The sequence below is a fragment of the Lipotes vexillifer genome, unplaced genomic scaffold (genome assembly GCF_000442215.2).
Source record: "Lipotes vexillifer unplaced genomic scaffold, Lipotes_vexillifer_v1.1 scaffold370, whole genome shotgun sequence".
NCBI lineage: Eukaryota > Metazoa > Chordata > Mammalia > Artiodactyla > Lipotidae > Lipotes > Lipotes vexillifer.
The window spans coordinates 766,826-786,052 of record NW_006772699.1 but is presented as its reverse complement, the minus strand read 5'-3'; the positions used below and the strand labels follow the sequence as shown (position 1 = coordinate 786,052).

General features: G+C 42.2%; 1 protein-coding gene across 1 annotated transcript in view; it reads right to left on the bottom strand.

The window, feature by feature from the left end:
- Positions 1 to 19,227, bottom strand: part of TENM2 (teneurin transmembrane protein 2) — a 1,025,435-nt gene that overhangs the window by 328,739 nt on the left and 677,469 nt on the right. Inside the window, exon 4 of the mRNA XM_007447833.1 lies at positions 16,597 to 16,831. Within this exon, the coding sequence (XP_007447895.1) occupies positions 16,597 to 16,831 (235 nt within the window). The remainder of the gene's footprint in view (positions 1 to 16,596; positions 16,832 to 19,227) is intronic.

Genomic DNA, 19,227 nt, shown 5'->3' with positions numbered 1-19,227 from the left:
ATGGGGATTCCTTTGTATGTTATCAGCTGATTTTTCAGCAGAAACTCTGCAGGCCAGAAGGGAGTGGCAGGATATACTTAAAATGATGAAAGAAAAAAATCTAACACCAAGATTACTCTACCCAGAAAGGATCTCATTCAGATTCGATGGAGAACTCAAAAGCTTTTCAGACAAACAAAAGCTAACAGAATTCAGCACCACCAAACCAGCTTTACAACAAATGCTGAAGAAAGTTCTCTAGGCGGAAAACACAAGAGAAGAAAAAGACCCATAAAAACAATTCCAGGGCTTCCCTGGTGGCGCAGCGGTTGAGAGTCCACCTCCCAATGCAGGGGACACAGGTTCGTGCCCCGGTCTGGGAAGATCCCACATGCCGCGGAGCAGCTGGGCCCGTGAGCCATGGCTGCTGAGCCTGCGCGTCCAGAGCCTGCGCTCTGCAATGGGAGAGGCCACAACAGTGAGAGGCCCGCGTACCACACAAACAAAAAAAAATTCCAGAATAATTAAGAAAATGGTAATAGGAACATACCTATCGATAATAACCTTGGATGTAAATGGATTAAATGCCCCAACCAAAAGACACAGACTGGCTGAATGGATACAAAAACAAGACCCATGTATATGTGGCCTACAAGAGACCCACTTCAGACCTAGGGACACATACAGACCGAAAGTGAAGGGATGGAAAAAGATACTCCATGCAAAAGGAAGTCAAAAGAAAGCTGGAGTAGCAATACTCATATCAGATAAAGTACACTTTAAAATAAAGACTTTTATGAGAGATAAGGAAGGACACTACATAATGATCAAGGGATCAATCCAAGAAGAAGATATAACAATTATAAATGTTCATGCACCCAACACAGGAGCACCTCAACACATAAGACAAACACTAACAACCATGAAAGGGGAAATCGACAATAAAACAATAATCGTAGGGGACTTTAACAACCCGCTTACACCAATGGACAGATCATCCAAACAGAAAATAAATAAGGAAACACAAGCTTTAAATGACACAATAGAACAGACAGATCTAATAGATATTTAGAGAACATTCCACCCCAAAGTGGCAGAATACACTTTCTTCTCAAGTGCACATGGAACATTCTCCATGATAGGTCACATCTTGGGTCACAAATCAAGCCTCGGAAAATTTAAGAAAACTGAAATTGTATCAAGCATCTTTTCTGACCACAATGCTATGAGACTGGAAATCAATTACAGGAAAAAAAACTGTAAAAAACGCAAATACATGGAGGCTAAACAGTGCTCTACTAAATAACCAAGAGATCACTGAAGGAATCAAAGAAGAAATAAAAAAATACATAGAAATAAATGACAGTGTAAACTCGACGACCCAAAACCTATGGGATGTGGCAAAAGCAGTTCTAAAAGAGAAGTTCATAGCAATTCAGTCTCACCTCAAGAAACAAGAAAAATCTCAAATACACATTCTAACTCTACACTTAAAACAACTAGAGAAAGAAGAACAAAGAAAACCCACAGTCAGTAGAACGAAGGAAATCATAAAGATCAGAGCAGAAATAAATGAAATAGAAATGAAGAAAACAATAGCAAAGATCAATGAAACTAAAAGCTGGTTCTTTGAGAAGATAAACAAAATTGATAAACCCTTAGTCAGACTCATCACGAAGAAAAGGGAGAGGATGCAAATCAATAAAACTAGAAACGAAAAAGGAGAAGTCACAGCTGACACTGCAGTAATACAAAGGATTATAAGAGACTACTACAAACAACTATATGCCAATAAAATGGACAACCATGAAGAAATGGGCAAATTCTTGGAAAGGTACAATTTTCCAAGACTGAACCAGGAAGAGTTAGAAAATATAAATAGACCTATCACAAGTAATGAAATTGAAATCATAATTAAAAATCTTCCAACAAACAAAGTCCAGGACCAGGTGACTTCACATGCGAAATGTATCAAACATTTAGAGAAGAGCTTACACCGATCCTTCTCAAACTCTTCCAAAAACTTGCAGGGGGAGAAACACGCCCAGATTCATTCTATGAAGCCATCATCATCCTGATACCAAAACCAGAAAAAGATATCACAAAAAAAGAAAATTATAGACCAATATCACTGATGAACATAGATGCAAAACTCTTGAACAAAATACTAGCAAACAGAATCCAAGAGCACATTGAAAGGATCATACACCATGATCAAGTGGGATTTATCCCAGGGATGCAAGGATTCTTCAATACATGCAAATCATCAGTGTGATACACCACATTAACAAATTAAAGAATAAAAACCATATGATCCAACTTTCCTTTTACAGAAATGTTCTACTAAATATGATTTGGTTCATGTTGATATAAAAAGGAAAGGTAAATAATTGTCCTCTGTGATCACTTCTTTCCATTGCCAATCCAAAGAAAGATATTTTCATTTTCTGTTAATAAAAATAACTAAATTAAAAAAATAAAGTAAAATAAAATAAATAAAAAAGATATGATCATCTGAATAAATGCAGAAAAAGCTTTTGACAAAACTCATCACCCATTTACGATAAAAACTCTCCAGAAAATGGGCATAGAGGGAATGTACCTCAACATAATAAAGGCCATATACGACAAACCCACAGCAAACACCATACTCAATGGTGAAAAACTGAAAGCATTTCCACTAGGATCAGGAACAAGACAAGGATGTCCACTCTCGACACTCTCATTCAACATAGTTTTGGAAGTCCTAGCCATGGTAATCAGAGAAGAAAAAGAAATAAAAGGAATACAAATTGGAAAGAAAGAAGTAACACTGTCACTGTTTGCAGATGACATGATACTATACACAGAAAATCCTAAAGATGCCCCAGAAAACAACTAGAACTAATCAATGAATTTGGTAAGGTTGCAGGATACAAAATTAATGCACAGAAATCTCCTGCATTCCTATACACTAACAACAAAAAATCAGAAAGAGAAATGAAGGAAACAATCCCATTTACCATTGCAACAAAAAGAATAAAATACCTAGGAATAAACCTACCTAGGCAGGTGAAAGACTTGTACTCAGAAGACTGTAAAACACTGATGAAAGAAACCAAAGATGACATAAACAGATGGAGAAATACACCATGTCCTTGGATTGGAAGAATCAATATTGTGAGAATGACTATACTACCCAAAGCAATCTACAGATTCAATGCAATCCCTATCAAACTACCAATGGCATTCTTCACAGGAATAGAACAAAAAATCTTACAATTCGTATGGACACACAAAAGACCCCAAATAGCCAAAGCAGTCTTTGAAAAAAAAGAAAGAAAAAAGGAGCTGGAGGAATCAGGCTCCCTGACTTCAAACTATACCACTAAGCTACAGTAATCAAGAGAGTATGGTACTGGCACAAAAACAGAAATAGAGATCAATGATACAGGATAGAATGCCCAGAGATAAACCCACGCACATATGGTCATCTAATTTACGACAAAGGAGGCAAGAACATACAATGGAGAAAAGACAGCCTCTTCGGTAAGTGGTTCTGGGAAAAGTGGACAGGTGCATGTAAAAGAATGAAATTAGAAGACTCCCTAACACCATAAATGTAAGAGCAGACACTATAAAACTTTTAGAGGAAAACACAGGAAAAACACTCTTTGACATAAACCACAGCAGGATCTTTTTTGACCCACCTCCTAGAGTAACAGAAATAAAAACAAAAATAAACAAATGGGACTTAATTAAATTTAAAAGCTTTTGCACAACAAAGGAAACCATAAACAAGTCAAAAAGACAACCCTCAGAATGGGAGAGAATATTTGCAAATGAAACAACAGACAAAGGATTAATCTGCAAAATGCGCAAACAGGTCATGGAGCTCAGTATCAAAAAAACAAACAATCCAGTTAAAAAATGGGTGGAAGATCTAAATAGACATTTCACCAAGAAAGACATACAGATGGCCAAGAGGCACATGAAAAGCTGCTCAACATCACTAATTATTAGAGAAATGCAAATCAAAACTATAGTGAGGTATCACCTCACACCAGTTAGAATGGGCATCATCAGAAAATCTACAAACAACAAATGCTGGAGAGGGTGTGGAGAAAAGGGAACCCTCTTGCACTGTTGGTGGGAATGTAAATTGATACAGCCACTATGGAGAACAGTATGGAGGATCCTTAAAAAACTAAAAATAGAACTACCATGTGACCCAGCAATCCCACTGCTGGGTATATACCCTGAGAAAACCATAATTCAAAAAGAGACATGTACCACAATGTTCACTGCAGCACTATTTACAATAGCCAGGACATGGAACCAACCTAGCTGTCCAACAACAGATGAATGGATAAAGAAGATGTGGCACATACGTACAATGGAATATGCTCAGCCATAAAAAGAAACGAAATTGAGCTATTTGTTGTGAGGTGGATGGACCTAGAGTCTGTCATACGGAGTGAAGTAAGTCAGAAAGAGAAAAACAAATACTGTACGCTAATGCATATGTGCGGAATCTAAGGGGAAAAATGGTACTGGTGAACCTAGCTGCAGGGCAGGAATAAAGAGGTAGACATAGAGAACGGACTTGATGACATGGGGTGGGAGGGCGAAGCTGGGGCGAAGCGAGAGTAGCATCGTCATAGATAAACGACTGAATATAAAACAGTTGGCTGGCGGGAAGCAGCTGCACAGCACAGGGAGATCAGCTCGCTGCTTGTGATGACTTAGAGGGGTGGGACAGGGAGGGTGGGAGGGAGGCTCAAGAGGGAGGGTATGGGGATATTTGTATGCATATGGATGATTTGCTCTGTTGTGCAACAGAAACTAAAACGGTATTGTGAAGCAATTATACTCCAATAAAGATCCATTAAAAAAAAAAAAGAGGTACTTAAGGGAAAATGAGGACATTAGGCTGGGGCGTCCTTGTAAGAAGAGGAGATAAGGACAAAGACACACAGGGAAGACCACGTGAGGACAGAGGGAGAAAACAGTCATCCACAAGCAAAGGGGAGAGAATCTCGGAAGAATCCTAACGTATCAACACATTGATCTCAGACGTCTAGCCTTCAGAATTCTAGGAAAATAAATTTCTGTTGTTTAAGCCAAAAAATAAAAAAAAGAATGAGGTAGGTATACATGATATTACCTTGAAATGCTTTCTACAATTGCTCATGAAGTTAAAAAAGGCCGTTGCCAAATGGCAGGTATAACACGATCCCTTTTATATTAAACTTAAAAAAATATGCTCAGATACCATAAACATTTCTGGAAGCCTAAAATAATAAACCTTCAAATGAGATTTCCTTGAAAATAGGAATGGAGGGGCAGGGAATGAATATACTTTGCACTTTTCACCTTTCTAATTGTTGACTGTTTTTACCAAGAATATGAATACATTTTGTAATAAAACACCTGGAAATACCAAAGCTGTTGTAATATGTGCTCTAATTCTTTGTCTTAAATTCTTGACCATTCCTTTGCAGAAGGAAATGGAGATAAAGATGCTGCGTGGGATGAAGAGGCAACAAAGTCGCCTACTCATCATGCAGGGAAGAGTGAGGCAATCTGAGGGAAGCTCCAGCAGGAAGCCTGCCTGCAGTCCCACCCAGACAATCCGCGTGAGAAACCAACGAGTCATCTGGCCTCACCCTCCTCATTTGCAGAATAGACATCGGCCTGCACAAGTGATCCTAACACGGGTTCTGGTCTCAAAATTCTGCCTTGGGGCTGCCAAATGATTCCCTCTCCTCTTAAATGATCAGGTCAACCTAAATCATGTTGACCTTGATTTCTTCTCCTGGTCTGCTCTCTGATGCAGCGGTCAGAATCAAGGGGCCGACTTCCCAGAAGATGGCAGGTAAATATTTATTTCTGTGCCCTCATCACCAGACCCTTTCTTTCCTACGCCACCCCTCACCTCTCCCTCTTCTGCTATCCTTGAAATAGGCCTTCCGTTTTAGCCCTGCAGAAAATGCTAAACTTCTCCCTTCTCCCCCAAACTGAAGGTATTGTGAATTTGAAGATGCACGTTATAGGCAGGACATGAGGAGGTCCCCATCCTAACACAGCCTTCATATTTCCAGACAAGGCCAACGATGGCGAGAACTCAGAAAACAACGTGCCCCCAGACCCAAACTGAATGTGTCCTTCCCGTCTGGTTCTCACACCCAACCCAGTGTCCCCCACACCATTATACTGAAATTCTAGGGGGGCGGTTAAATGTAAGTGTGCTACCTTTCCCCCTACTACTGAGCTTTTCTACAGCTAGTAATATCAGATTAAATCACAGGAGTGTAAATAGCAATGGGCATAATTATTGACATTAGGACATGTTGACTTTTAGGACAAAACTTTTTGTCTAATTAAATGTGGAACTATTCCGATGGTACCTATAATAAGGTCCATTATAGAGCAGACTGACCCCTGCAAAATGTCCTACCTGAGATGGTCACCACAAAAAAGCATAAAATGCATTTTTATGTTGCTGAGAATAGAAGCTTGGAGCATGGAATTAAATGTTTCCCGTTCACTGTCTTATGAAAAAGCAAAACCAAGGACTTCAACTTGTTAAAGGTAAAACTGCTTCTCTAGCCATTTTCAGGAGATGAGAAACGCGTTGAGTTGTTCTGAGTTCACTTTCTCATCATGAGCCCTCGTAAAGAGCACTGTTTAGTGAGACAATAAATGAACATGTTTTAATTAGAAAATGTGGAAGCCATGCAGGAAATGTGGAAATGTGGAAATGTGGAAATGTGGAAGCTATGCAGGAAAAAAGAGGATAGCTTAAAAGAGACATCAATAAAATAAAAGTTAAAATGCATTAAGTGGCTACAGTGAACTCAAAGGTAAAGTCGTGGGCCGTGTGAGAAGTGAACCAGAGAGGGTGATGAATCAGAAGGGGATGCAAATTACTCAGTGGACCTTATTCTTTCTATTTCATATTGGAGTCAGTTGTAAACCCCCTTCGGTGCCCAAGGCAAGTGAAGTAACCGGATGCTCTGAACCTCCCCTAACCCCACCCCTGGCCAGGACTGTGTGCTCAGAGGAGAATCACTATAATTAGCCAATAAGAGAAGGCAGCTGGGCTAGGGCAAAACTGGTATTGAACTTGGCCTGGGTTTTTTTTTTTTTTTCTTTCTTTCTTTCTTTTTTTTCTTTCTTCCTTCTAGACCTCTATCTTATGGTCTCCTGACACTGTGGTGTTTGGTTATGGCCACACCCTTCTTCCTGGTCTCCTGTTCCATGTGGGCACGTGATCCAGGCCTAGCCAGTCAACATGGCCCATGCTCCAGGCCTTGGGTTTGGGTTTGCTGTGGGCACGGGATTCTAGCTGGGTTCCTGAGAACCAGGGAGTTCCGTTGAAATATCCAGAAGAAGAAATCCTTTTTCTATTACTTTCTGAGCTATGAGGATAGAGCCTATAATTCCCACAGAGATCTCACAAAAGGAGACCTGCTTAAGAACAATGTTGGAAAACAGAAAAACAAAGCTGAGAGAGAGAGAGAGACACACACACTAATGCCTGAGTTTAAGTCCCTGAATCCAGTTCTGCCTGAATCTTGATTCTGTCCCAGACCCTTCATCTCCCCAGGTTTCATCCTCCTGACACGCTCAAGGGGACAACTGTATCCATCGCACAGGGCTTCAAATCGGATAATATAAAGTGCCTAATACAGTGCTTGGCACAAGGCAGGCACTGAAGAGATGACAATGCCTAAAAACAAAGCCAAAAAGAGCGTTCAGTCCTTCACAGGAAGTGGAAAGATTTTCAATATGGCCACCATCTCTCCTCACATGGATTCTGAGGTTTAGAAGCTGGGGAAGATAATCTGCCATCCTCTGCCTTTAGCACTCAGCTGTAGGACATTAACATACTAAGAGAACCCTAAGCTGAATACAAGACACTCACACGGCAGGGTCCCGTTCCCAGAGGGCTTTTACATTTATCCTCTCACTTTACTAAACTGGCCTGGGCGGGGTGGATTTGGGCTCCCACCAAATGCTTAAATGTGCCTAATATCACCTTATGCCTTCTTATTACCTGTTCCAAAGTGCAGTGGAGAGGGTCTGGGTTGATAAGAGACTAAAAAGTCATGAAGATTAAGCTCCATTTAAAACTCTTATCTAAGCACATACCAGCACAAGAAGAAGACATTTCCCACCTTCTTCTTAGAACAGGATTTTTAATCCAGTCCTTCAAATAATTACAAAAAAATATAAGCTTTTAATCATCATATCGTTGGTGTGCAAGAGCTCGACAGGAGGACTAATTGTTGAGCAGTTGTCTTAGGGATGCTCCAACCCAGTTGAAGCTTTAACAAACTGAAATAGAATTTCAGAACCATCTCACAAATAAAAAAGAAGTGTTACTCATTCTCTTTTTAAATATAAGGCAAGCACTCACAGCTAAAACACCAATGACAGAAATTGGAAGCACTTGCTGATTCCTCAAACAGTTACGCTGAGCAAGAAATGATTCTGCGGGCTTCCCTGGTGGCGCAGTGCTTGAGAGTCCGCCTGCCGATGCAGGAGACGCGGGTTCGTGCCCCGTTTCGGGAAGATCCCACGTGCCGCGGAGCGGCTGGGCCCGTGAGCCATGGCCGCTGAGCCTGCGCGTCCGGAGCCTGTGCTCCGCAAATGGGAGAGGCCACAACAGTGAGAGGCCCGCCTAACGCAAGGAAAAAAAAAAAAAAAAAAAAAAAAAAAAAAAAAAAGAAATGATTCTGTAAGCGATTTAAAAACACATGATTTTGAGGGTGATTCTCCATGGTTAACATTGTCATGGGCTTCCCTGGTGGCAGAGTGGTTAAGAATCCGCCTGCCAATGCAGGGGACATGGGTTGGAGCCCTGGTCCGGGAAGATCCCACGTGCCATGAACCAACTAAGCCCGTGCGCCACAACTACTGAGCCTGCGCTCTAGAGCCCGTGCTCCGCAACAAGAGAAGCCACCGCAATGAGAAGCCCACTCACCGCAACAAAGAGTAGCCCCCACTCGCTGCAAACAGAGAAGGCCCGCGTGCAGCAACGAAGACCCAACGCAGCCAAAAGAATTAATTAATTAATGAAAAAAATTGTCATGACTTCTGAAAATGGATATTTGCATTCAAGACTTAGGGAACAGCCCAGAATTGTTCAGTGGGTTTTGGAGAGGAAAAAAGGTATCCGAGAAAAAGTTGCTTAAAGTTTCTTAAACTCCCCTATCATCTAAAGGATGCAGCCCTAGTTGAGCAAACTGGCTGAACGCCTGGGAGAGATTGCAATTCTGGGGACATAAGAACCCCACTCACAAGGGCAGGCGAGACCAAGACTAATAAATCGAACGAAGCTTCAGAAAAGGTGCAGAGCCCACTTCGCCTGCCTGGGAGAACCACGAACGCCTTATCTGGCTTCTGTGAAAAGAAAAAATCATTGGGGAGCCAGAATTAGAAAAGCCTTGCGTTCCATCCAGTCTCTCCTGTCTAAGCCAGATAAAATATCCTCTGGGAAGGCTTCAGGAAATACCCCAGGGGAATGACAGTTGATATTAGCTGAATGGGTGAAAGAGCACAGACAGAGATGAAAATATTTAGCTTTTTTCAACCTTGAACTTAACCCAAGGGTCGGACATTTACACACACTCAGGGCAGAGTCTTGCGCTTCCAAGCCATGACCACAAGGTGGCCTCAATCCCTAATTGGGTCCCCACGGTCTAGGCTGCAGAGGGACGGCTTTTGAAAAAAAGTTTCTTCTACCCAGAGGCTTCCCTGTGGTAACCCGCAAGTAAGAAGTTCAAGTCCCCAAAGCTTTAATAAACTTAACAGCGCTTTAATTTTACAGCAGGAGACAAATTTCAAAAGGACAGCCCTCCTTGTATACCTCTACCTTCAAGGATGTTTCCAAGTTTGCCAAACCATGCCAAGAGCAGACTGGAGTGGTCTTAAGTAAGATGCAATGCTTGTTTCTTTCTTAATGCACCTTGTAATTTGCACGCGAGCCACAACACTTTATTTTCTTATTAACAGGTTTGAATGTGTTTAACACCGCAAGCCCTAAATTGCAGAGCAGTGGATTAGACTAGGTTCTCTTTATTTTCCTGCCAGTTGTCAGAAAGTGATTTGGGGTACGGGGTGCCCCTCCTTACTGGCTTTTTCTCTACCACTCATCCCCCCCACCCCCCTGCCTCTATCCAACAACCAACCTCTTGTCTCCATCTGCCGAAAACAAAAAGACACAGCCTCATTTCTCATTGGAGAGCTTGCCTACTGTGCAGTTCAGTTATTGAGATTAATAAGCTGCCAGTTTCCAAGGAAGACTAAGAAAACTACAAAATTAAAGCTCACTGCAACGTGCAATGCTGCTGGTGGCCAGGCGGGATCATGGTGTCAAAAAGCCAAGGTAAAGCTATAAACTAAGGCTGAGCTGGAAACGCTAACCTAAAGGTCTCATTAATTTCCATGTTGCCTCTGATGAGAATTTAGAGGGAGCATAATGTTCTGCAATATGGAGAAATCAAGCGGCCTATTGATTTGAAAAGTGCTGGAATGCATCTGGTTCACCCGGAATGAATTCTAGTCTTCAACCTCAAAAGGCAAAAGCGTTAAAAAAAAAAAAAAAAAAGGAAGAAAAGCAAAACAGGTTACGTTGGTTTAATATTCTCAAGACCAAACTTGTCAGTGATTCTGTCAGAAAATTAATCCTTAGGTAGAAAAATCAATCTGGGGAACAGGTAGAGAAGAGTCTTCAGGTTCAGCATGAACCTGAAGATGAAGATGTTCCAACAGTCTCGTCTCGTCCAACAGTCTCGTTGCTTCCCCATGACAACCTTATTTACTAAAGGTCCAGAGTCTTGATTTCCAAACATGCACTCCCAATAAAGCATCCATATGAGGCTACGATTACTTGGTCTTAAAGATAAAAAGTATGTTTTCTGGAATGCTGATACCCAAATTAGATTCCTCAGGTACCACCAACAAGCTCCATTCTTTATCAGAGCACTTCCTGGGTGTTCATCACAACTTCCTGAGTGTCCCTACTCAAACTATGACCAAATGGCCAGCCACCATACCCGCGGCTGCGTGGCTTTCTCCTACCAGTCTAGTAAAGACTGTCTGCAAGATAAACCCTATGCAAATCACAGAGCTAAAAAGGTAGCACCGGCATATTTCTGCAGCGGCAATTTGCTCTCGCATTTTACGACATGCAGTGCACTAAACCTTCTCTCTGTAACTCAGCTCACGTGGATCCCATGCTGCCACCACCACGGAGGCTCAGGACTTCAGACTGACCATCCTTGGGTGGCTACCGATCCCGCAGAGCTGGAGACAAGGGTCCCTTCTATCCTGCCTGGCTTATGATATTGTCTGTGACTAACTCTATGTCCAGTAACAGACTGGGATTCATCCCTCAGATCATTTCTTGCCTCGTGTCACTTACACTGCGTTAACTTCACTATTTCCATGGACTGGATACATTCTAATTGGATAATAAGCATCGTTTTGTTTTGTCCTTCTAGTCTCAAAGGCATTATCATGTGGTAGTTAAGAGCACTGCACGTGGAGTCAGGTAGACCCAGGTTTCCATCCCAGTTCGGCCCCTTACTTATTTGGAGACGTGTAAGTAACCATCTTCCCAAGCCTCAGTTTCTGTTTATTTAAAATAGGGATAGTAACATATACTCAACAGAAGGGTTAAAGGGTTCAGTGGGATCATGCATGTAAAACTAAGCATGGAGCAAAAACTATTTGATAAAGTTGTTATTCACAGAACTACACAATCATGTACAATAACTATTAAATTGAACAAAATTTCTGGAGAGACTTTTTTTTTTTTAAGAGAAAAGTCCACTGCTGAGAGCTCTGGATACACTAACTATGCTATCATTTGCAAATGGTTGTGCTTCTGTGTTACATCTATTATTTTAGAATCAAAGTAAGTCTGGCCAATGACAGCTACTCTTGATACTCTTGTTGCCTCAGAGATTTAACAAGTGGAAAACCGAACCTGTTTCCTAAATGACATCCCTATTCACTCAGCCTCTTAGGCCAAAAAATTGGGTACCGTGCTCACACCTGCCTAACCTACATCTTGACATTCCATCAATCACAAATCCCTGCTGATTCTACCTTCAGTACATACCCCACATCTTTGAACGTTCACCTTCTGGCCAGATTGGTAAGAGAAAGGCAGACAGCTCTGATACTGCAGCTATGGGCACCCTAATGGAAGCCCCACCATTTTTCATCTTAACCATGACAGTGTTCTCCACATTGGACCCTTAGTCCTGCTATAACTTGCCCTCAACCCCCCCCCCCCCCCCTATTGACCCTATGGCAGCTACCATAGTTAAAAACAAAACGGAACAATTTATGTTATTATTTTGGCCTCCTGTTTAAAATGCTTCGATGACTTTTCACTGTTCTTGGAGCTGAGTCCAAAATCTTTAAAGCAGCCCCAAACCTTGCACTGTCCGGCTCTTGCCTGCCTGTCTAGTTTGCTTTTCTCTTCCTGGCACCTTAGCGTTTCTTCCCCCAGCGGGTCGTGGTTTTCGCCACCTAGAACATTCTTTCGGTCTAATTAACACCTACTCATCCTTAGGGCTCAGCCTAAATGCAAATTTCTCCTGAGTCTGGCTTCTCTATACCTCACATGGCACTTATTACACCTGCCACTGTAGGGGCATATGCCTAATCTTTTGTTCACATTCTGTCTACAGTCAGGAAACTCCAGAAGGGCAAGGACTTTGCTCTTCTTATTCACTGCTGAATCCTCAGTGCCTGGCACCTGGTTGGGTCTCATAGATGTTTCTCGAATGAGTAATGGATGACCATTTCAAAGAGCAACTTGCAAACTTGTCTGTAGCTTGAGGATTTGGATGGTTAAAATGAGGCCTTCTGGTATTTCAGGGCAAAAGCAAACTCAGAGGGAAGTTTTGTCCCGCTTGCGGATTCTCTTTAGTGACCTGCTACCGAGATAGATTCCAAGAAAGAAGCTTGCCTCAGCAAAATGCATAAAGGAAAGAAAGTTAAGTTCTGTCGCTGAGCTACTTTCTACTGTCTTAGACAAAGAGATGCTGACTTCAGAAACTCCCAAAGCAGCAGCTGGCCAGGAAGATTCCTGACCTTGCTCCTCTCAGGAGAGAAAGGAGGAGATAGGTGCTATCAACCCAGAATTACACAGGGACCTTGTTCTAAGATCTTCCGCCAGTAAGCTGAGAGAAAGATGGTGGGCAGAGTGATTCTGTTACGCATACGTTAGAAAAGAGAGTCCAGGCTGTTTGCAATCAGTTCCTCCGCCCTGTGTTTGGTTTTTCTTGGATTATATTATGGTTTACACGTCAGCTGATTGTCTTGGGTAGTACAAATTTATATGCATTGTTATTTACATTATTAACATTGATACAGAACTCTCCTTATAAGCTTTTTCATCTTGTGTTAAATTCCAGATTCATAAAGTCTATTTTCTGGCTATGCCTCCTTAATTAGCACCTTGATTCTACTTGTCGTAGAACAAAAATGGAAAACACACAGTCCAGGGAAGATCTAACATGCCTCATTAAGACTGACGGGAACATCAAAAAGCAATGCAGAGGGGCAAGGGCTTGTTCCTTACTGGTCTAAAGAAACACCTTGGATTTGGCCTGGAGTCTCCGGGGGTTGCAGAATGCTGCCCATCACCTCCCAGAGTTAGGAAATTCTTCCATCATGCCCAGAAGTCTGTATTAATGAAAGCAGAGCTGGTGAAGCTGTTTGTAAATTTCCATTGCATTTTCAAAATTGATGAGTACGTCATGATCAGCCTCCAGAACGTCTTGCCCTCAATGGTTCTTTTTCCTGCTGTGGTTAATCAATTCTTATTGGGTATGAAAGACAGGAATTGGAATCCTAGTATGATATCATGCCCCTAACGTAAGAGCTTCCAGTCCTACATTTGCTCTTGTGGGTAAGAAAATGACACCATTAAACTCACAATATTTCAGCATGTGAGTGAGTGAAATTGTTCAGTTCTACAGTTTCCAAGACTATATGGAAAACCACTGAAGAATGGGAACAAATGATGCTGTTGTATGAGCCTTAAGGGCAGGATACATGTTTTAATTATAATCTCCCCAGTACCTAACATAGCGCTTAGTATTTTCGAGGGATTTGGTAAGTAAATGCTAATAAGAGACCGTATAAATCATATTTAAAAGAGAAACACAAAATTCAACAATTCTATTAATTGTTGCTAAAGTTTTCATATATGAGACAAGCTGCACATCCAAATTATATGTATTCAGTGCCATGAATGGAGTTTCAAATATCTGTGACTGACTTTTAGTAATAGCCCCATCTCAAGGGCCTTATATTCTCGAACCCTTGCCCCGTGAATGTACTGATCAAAGAACATCTGGATGTGTTCTCCCTTGTTTTTTTTCCTCCTGCTAGGCTTCAAGGTTTTGGCCATCTTACTTACTTCCCAAGCTTGCCTCGTCTAAAAGCATCACTGAGAAGCTCCAATCCTAGGAGAAATGCCATGTATCCTAACGATCTGCAGAAGGACTCTACAGGTCAGAAAGCGTGTTCTGGGAGAACTTCAGGAGAACAAGAAGGGGGTAGGCTTGGCTTTGCTAGTGTTCTTCTCCAGATCCTTTCAAGGGAACACTTTATTGCCAACTGATCACATCAGAAACTGGGCGATGGGGGATACGCTTATGCAGTGTATGTGTTCTCATCACCAACAGGAGACTCTTTGTGAGGAGCAGACACTCTGATGGATCTTTCCCTGAGGACGTGACAATTAAGGCAATAAATGTAGGTTCGTGGCTGTTCCTGCATCAGACAATCTGACCACCTTATTTTATGTGTAGGAACCGCGAGAGTTCCATCCAATGTGGCTCATAATTTACCATCTCACCGAAGCCCTAGAACGCTTGCAAGTTACTCTGCCCCCCCCAAGTCGAGACTCTGAATTTTTAAAATGCTGATAACAACGATTCCTCCCTACCTCACTGGATTGCTTCCATGCTTGATTGAGGCAGTGCACTTAAACCACTAACATCGGCATGTACAAACTGCACAATAAAAACTGGTTGTTAATGGCAATGGTGGTCCTCTTCTTTTGTTTTTCTCCGTCTTTTCCCCCAATATCTACCACATTTCTCCTTCCCTTTCTCCCTCCTCTTTCTTCATCCTAACCACCGTGCATAGCCTTTATGTCTAGAAACCATTTTTCAAACAATGGTCTGTTAATGTGAAAATAGTCTGACTAGTACCCAACAAACTCTACGGCAGTTCGTAAATATAAGGACGAAAAAGACAGAGCCTTATCCAGCCTTAAAGACCACTACCAACTATGAAAATATCCTAAGTTAAGCCTGGAGGGCCAGTCAACTTTCAGCCTGGAACCTTTCCAGCAAAGCTACTTATTAGTGGGTTATTATATCAGTACAAATGTTTAAATCTACCTATTATATATAATATATGCATAGAGTTTCTGTTGACTTTACCTACTTTAAGCCTTAGAGATTAAGACTGCAGGCCTGGTTACAAATCACCTATAGTTGTTAGAAAATAAAATGTATTAAAGTTTGGAGTGACTACAGTGACAGTGGTATACAACTTATTCAAGATCTTGTTAATAAAACAAAACATATTAGAGATAAGAAACGACATCAAATGCTATGGCTTGCATAATTACTTCCAGCTGTGTGCAGAAAATTCACGGGCCATTACCAGAAAGATTACAGATTATTTCAGTCTTCCCTTAAACCTAAGTTATTGAAGTTTAAAAACTATGTGGGAACTTTTTGAAGGTTCAAAATATGAATTAGTCCTTCTCTCTTCAGTCTCCATGGTTCTTCCGGGCAAGGAAACAGTAACAACTGAAGCACGCAAACCATGAAAGTGCCTGGGGATGGAACAGCACGGCCGTTCCAGTATCTGGCTGACCCACTGTCAAGTACATTGCAGCTTGCCACGCTGTGACCAATGCCCCTTCCTTCAGGTCAGTAAGGCAGGTGTGATTTTGGAAGACCAGAAGCAAAGGTGAGAAAAGGACAGAAGCAAAGGCAAAACAAAACAAAGCCAGACCTGGAGATCACTTTGAAACCCTTCCCTCTCAACATAAGTGCTGCCGCTTTTTTCTTGTTTGTTTTTTTTACACTATTGTTTGCCCCTCAGGCATCAAGCTGTTAGTGTATACAGGAGGGATTAAAGTGAGACTGCATGTTGGATGAAGTCTAAATTAAAATTATACTTCTGTCAGTCTGGAATCAGGGATTGTTTCTCAAGGTCTCCCCAAACACTTAATTTCAGATGAGTCTTCATTTATTACTTCAAGAAAGGCTAAATGCATAATTTATCAGCAGCTTTCTGTCAATATACCCTTAGAAGCATGTTTCCCATGAGTCTTTGAGTAAAAATATGTTATGCTAATTATATTAGTTGGGTACACAGGAGCTGTGGAAGAAAGTAAACAAGCATTAAAAGGAGACACATGTGAACGAAGAAATACCTATCAACCTGCCGTCCAGGGTCAAATTACCAAGGGAACAGCACAGAGTTGGTAAACTTGTCCCATAATGTAGGCGGGAGTTTTTCCCGACTGCTCTGGGCGGGTGATGCAGCAGGGAGCCAGGTGTGATCGTGATGGGGACTTACCGGGTCTCCAGGGGCACGTTGCTGTTTAGCACCCAGCTGTCCTGAAGCTGAACTGACTCGGGCGTGGTGGCCAGGTCGTTGGGCGCGGGAGCTGGGGCGTGAATCTGACTCCGCCGATTGGTCAGCGAGTTCCTGTTGAGGGAATTGGCTGACGAGTGGTGATGGGACAGCGTGTGGTTGTGCGGGGGTGGCAGAGGGGGCCTCAGAGTCGACTGGCTGTGGTGGTTCGGAGGGCCTGAGAAAAGAGGAAGGAGAAACGGCCATTAGGGGCTTCAGAATGTGACCGTGATCGCTCTGCAAGCCTGCAGAGGAGAGCCTGGAACCAAAGCCTCGATATTGACAACTGCCGAATGTCACGAGCTGCAGATGCAGATACGACTGCGTCCAGCATCCCAATGTCAGTTACTAACAAATAGTATACTTTGATTTGCCTTTATCCCTCGGCATCAAATTAAGAATGAGAAACTAGGTTAGCGAAACCAGGCTGGTGAGGGCTTACCAGTGGAATTATGTGAAACACATTAATTCTGCAATGAAAGTAACATGATATTCAAGACTGAGCATTGTTGTAACAAGTCCCTAGCCCATTTCCTGGTAAACCAGTACACTCCATGCATTCTTTAAAAACATGGCATCTTTCCGAAGGTATAAGAAAGACGGCACGGGCTTCCCTGGTGGCGCAGTGGTTGAGAGTCCGCCTGCCGATGCAGGGGACACGGGTTCGTGCCCCGGTCCGGGAAGATCCCACGTGCCGCGGAGCGGCTGGGCCCGTGAGCCATGGCCGCTGAGCCTGCGCATCCGGAGCCTGTGCTCCGCAACGGGAGAGGCCACAACAGTGAGAGGCCCAAGTACCGCAAAAAAAAAAAAAAGATGACACACTCTAAGTCAGGGAGTAGTAGTAAATTTAAACACCTATCAGGGGCCAGGCAGGAAAGTGAAGTGGACTGGGGTGAACTGGAGAGGGCAGGGAGCAGCCCTCACTCAGTTCCAGGCTCACGTGGCCATGTAGGGGTTAGAGCTCAAGGCAGATGATCTTCCAGTTTTTCTAGGAAAGCTGAAGATCTGGACTTTTTCAAAAGAGTCTTCTGTTTTTTAAAAAAACGTTGACAATTAAAAAATATGTGTGTGTGTTTGTATATTTATATATATGTTTATATATACACACATATTCACATGTATATGTATACTTTTTTTAAATGAGAATCAACAAAACACACCTGTGAGCCCGCTCAGATCAGGGGCTTCATAACATCTGTCCTCTGAGAGATGAACCCTGAGGACCCAGTCTCTGGAGAAGGTCAGGTTGATGTTTTCAAACCACAACCCTTACTCCAAACTGCATCCTGGTTTCTAAACTTGCAATCCTCTGCCCTTGCAGGAAAAACGCACAAAGGACAACTATACCCCTGTATTCCCCTGTAAATAGGACCACGGATGACAATTCCACACACCGTTTTCCTAGCAACCCACTCTCCACCTACGAAGTGAAATATTTTAAGCATAATGAAAATGAAGGTCGTTCACTATGCAACGTAAGCCTATAATTTGGTTTTAATGGCTGCTGAAACATGACTTTTAATTTGTGTCCTTTGAGAAAGTTTATTTTTTGAAGCCTCCAGTCGGGGTTGGCAGCCCGCCAGGTGACTGCCGAGCCTTGTCATTTTGGCCCCTGCCAACTCTGAATATCCTCAGCCCCTGCTGTCCTGGCTTTAAGAAGTTGGCTCAAGTCATTTAAACAAGCAACTTGACACAAATTTCAACTACTTGTCTCCTTATGTGACCGGGCTACATCTCCAAAAGGTGTAATCTACATTCCGTGGCTCCTGGGAAGCTTGCAGAAACGTTCCGAAAGAAAGACAACATGTCCAGAAGATCCTAGGTTTGGAGAGCATCATAACCATCGAAAACAGGAAAGAAAAATACAGAGGAAAGTGGTTCCTTGAAGTTTGCATCTCTGGGCTGAAATTACTTGGGGGGATTTTTTTTTTGGTGTGCAGAAAAAGACAACTAAAACTAAAACCTAATGGGAAATGCCATTGTACAAGCTGTATAGATTTTAAATCGCGTCCTCCAAGTGAACCTGTAATTCGTATTTTCCATTCTGCACCAGTGACTTTTTTTTTTTTTTTTTAACATCTTTATTGGGGTATAATTGCTTTACAATGGTGTGTTAGTTTCTGCTTTATAACAGAGTGAGTCAGTTATACACATATATATGTTCCCATATCTCTTCCCTCTTTGTCTCCCTCTGACATTTTAAATATATCTTTGAGGGAGTTCCATTGGTGTAGCAGGCTACTATATTTTCTGGCATTGTTGTCTGTCTTGTAATCTATTATTATATAGTTATTTACGTTTGTCTGTCTCATATTAGTGGAAAGAGGTGAGAAAAGGGGGTGAGATGATGTAATAATGATCCTTCAGAGATGCTATCCAAGCCCCTCACACAAGGTTAATGAATTCTCATGCCTTTCTTTCTCCCCCTCTCAACTCCCATCAAAGTGGTGTCATTATTCTCCATTAGTTAGGTAATTATGAGACTTGCCTCGGGAAGGCGAGATGAATCAGTGTTCAAGGGAGAACCCAGCCTCCCCAGCCCCAAGCCCTAACCTACCATCTCCCTCAGCCACC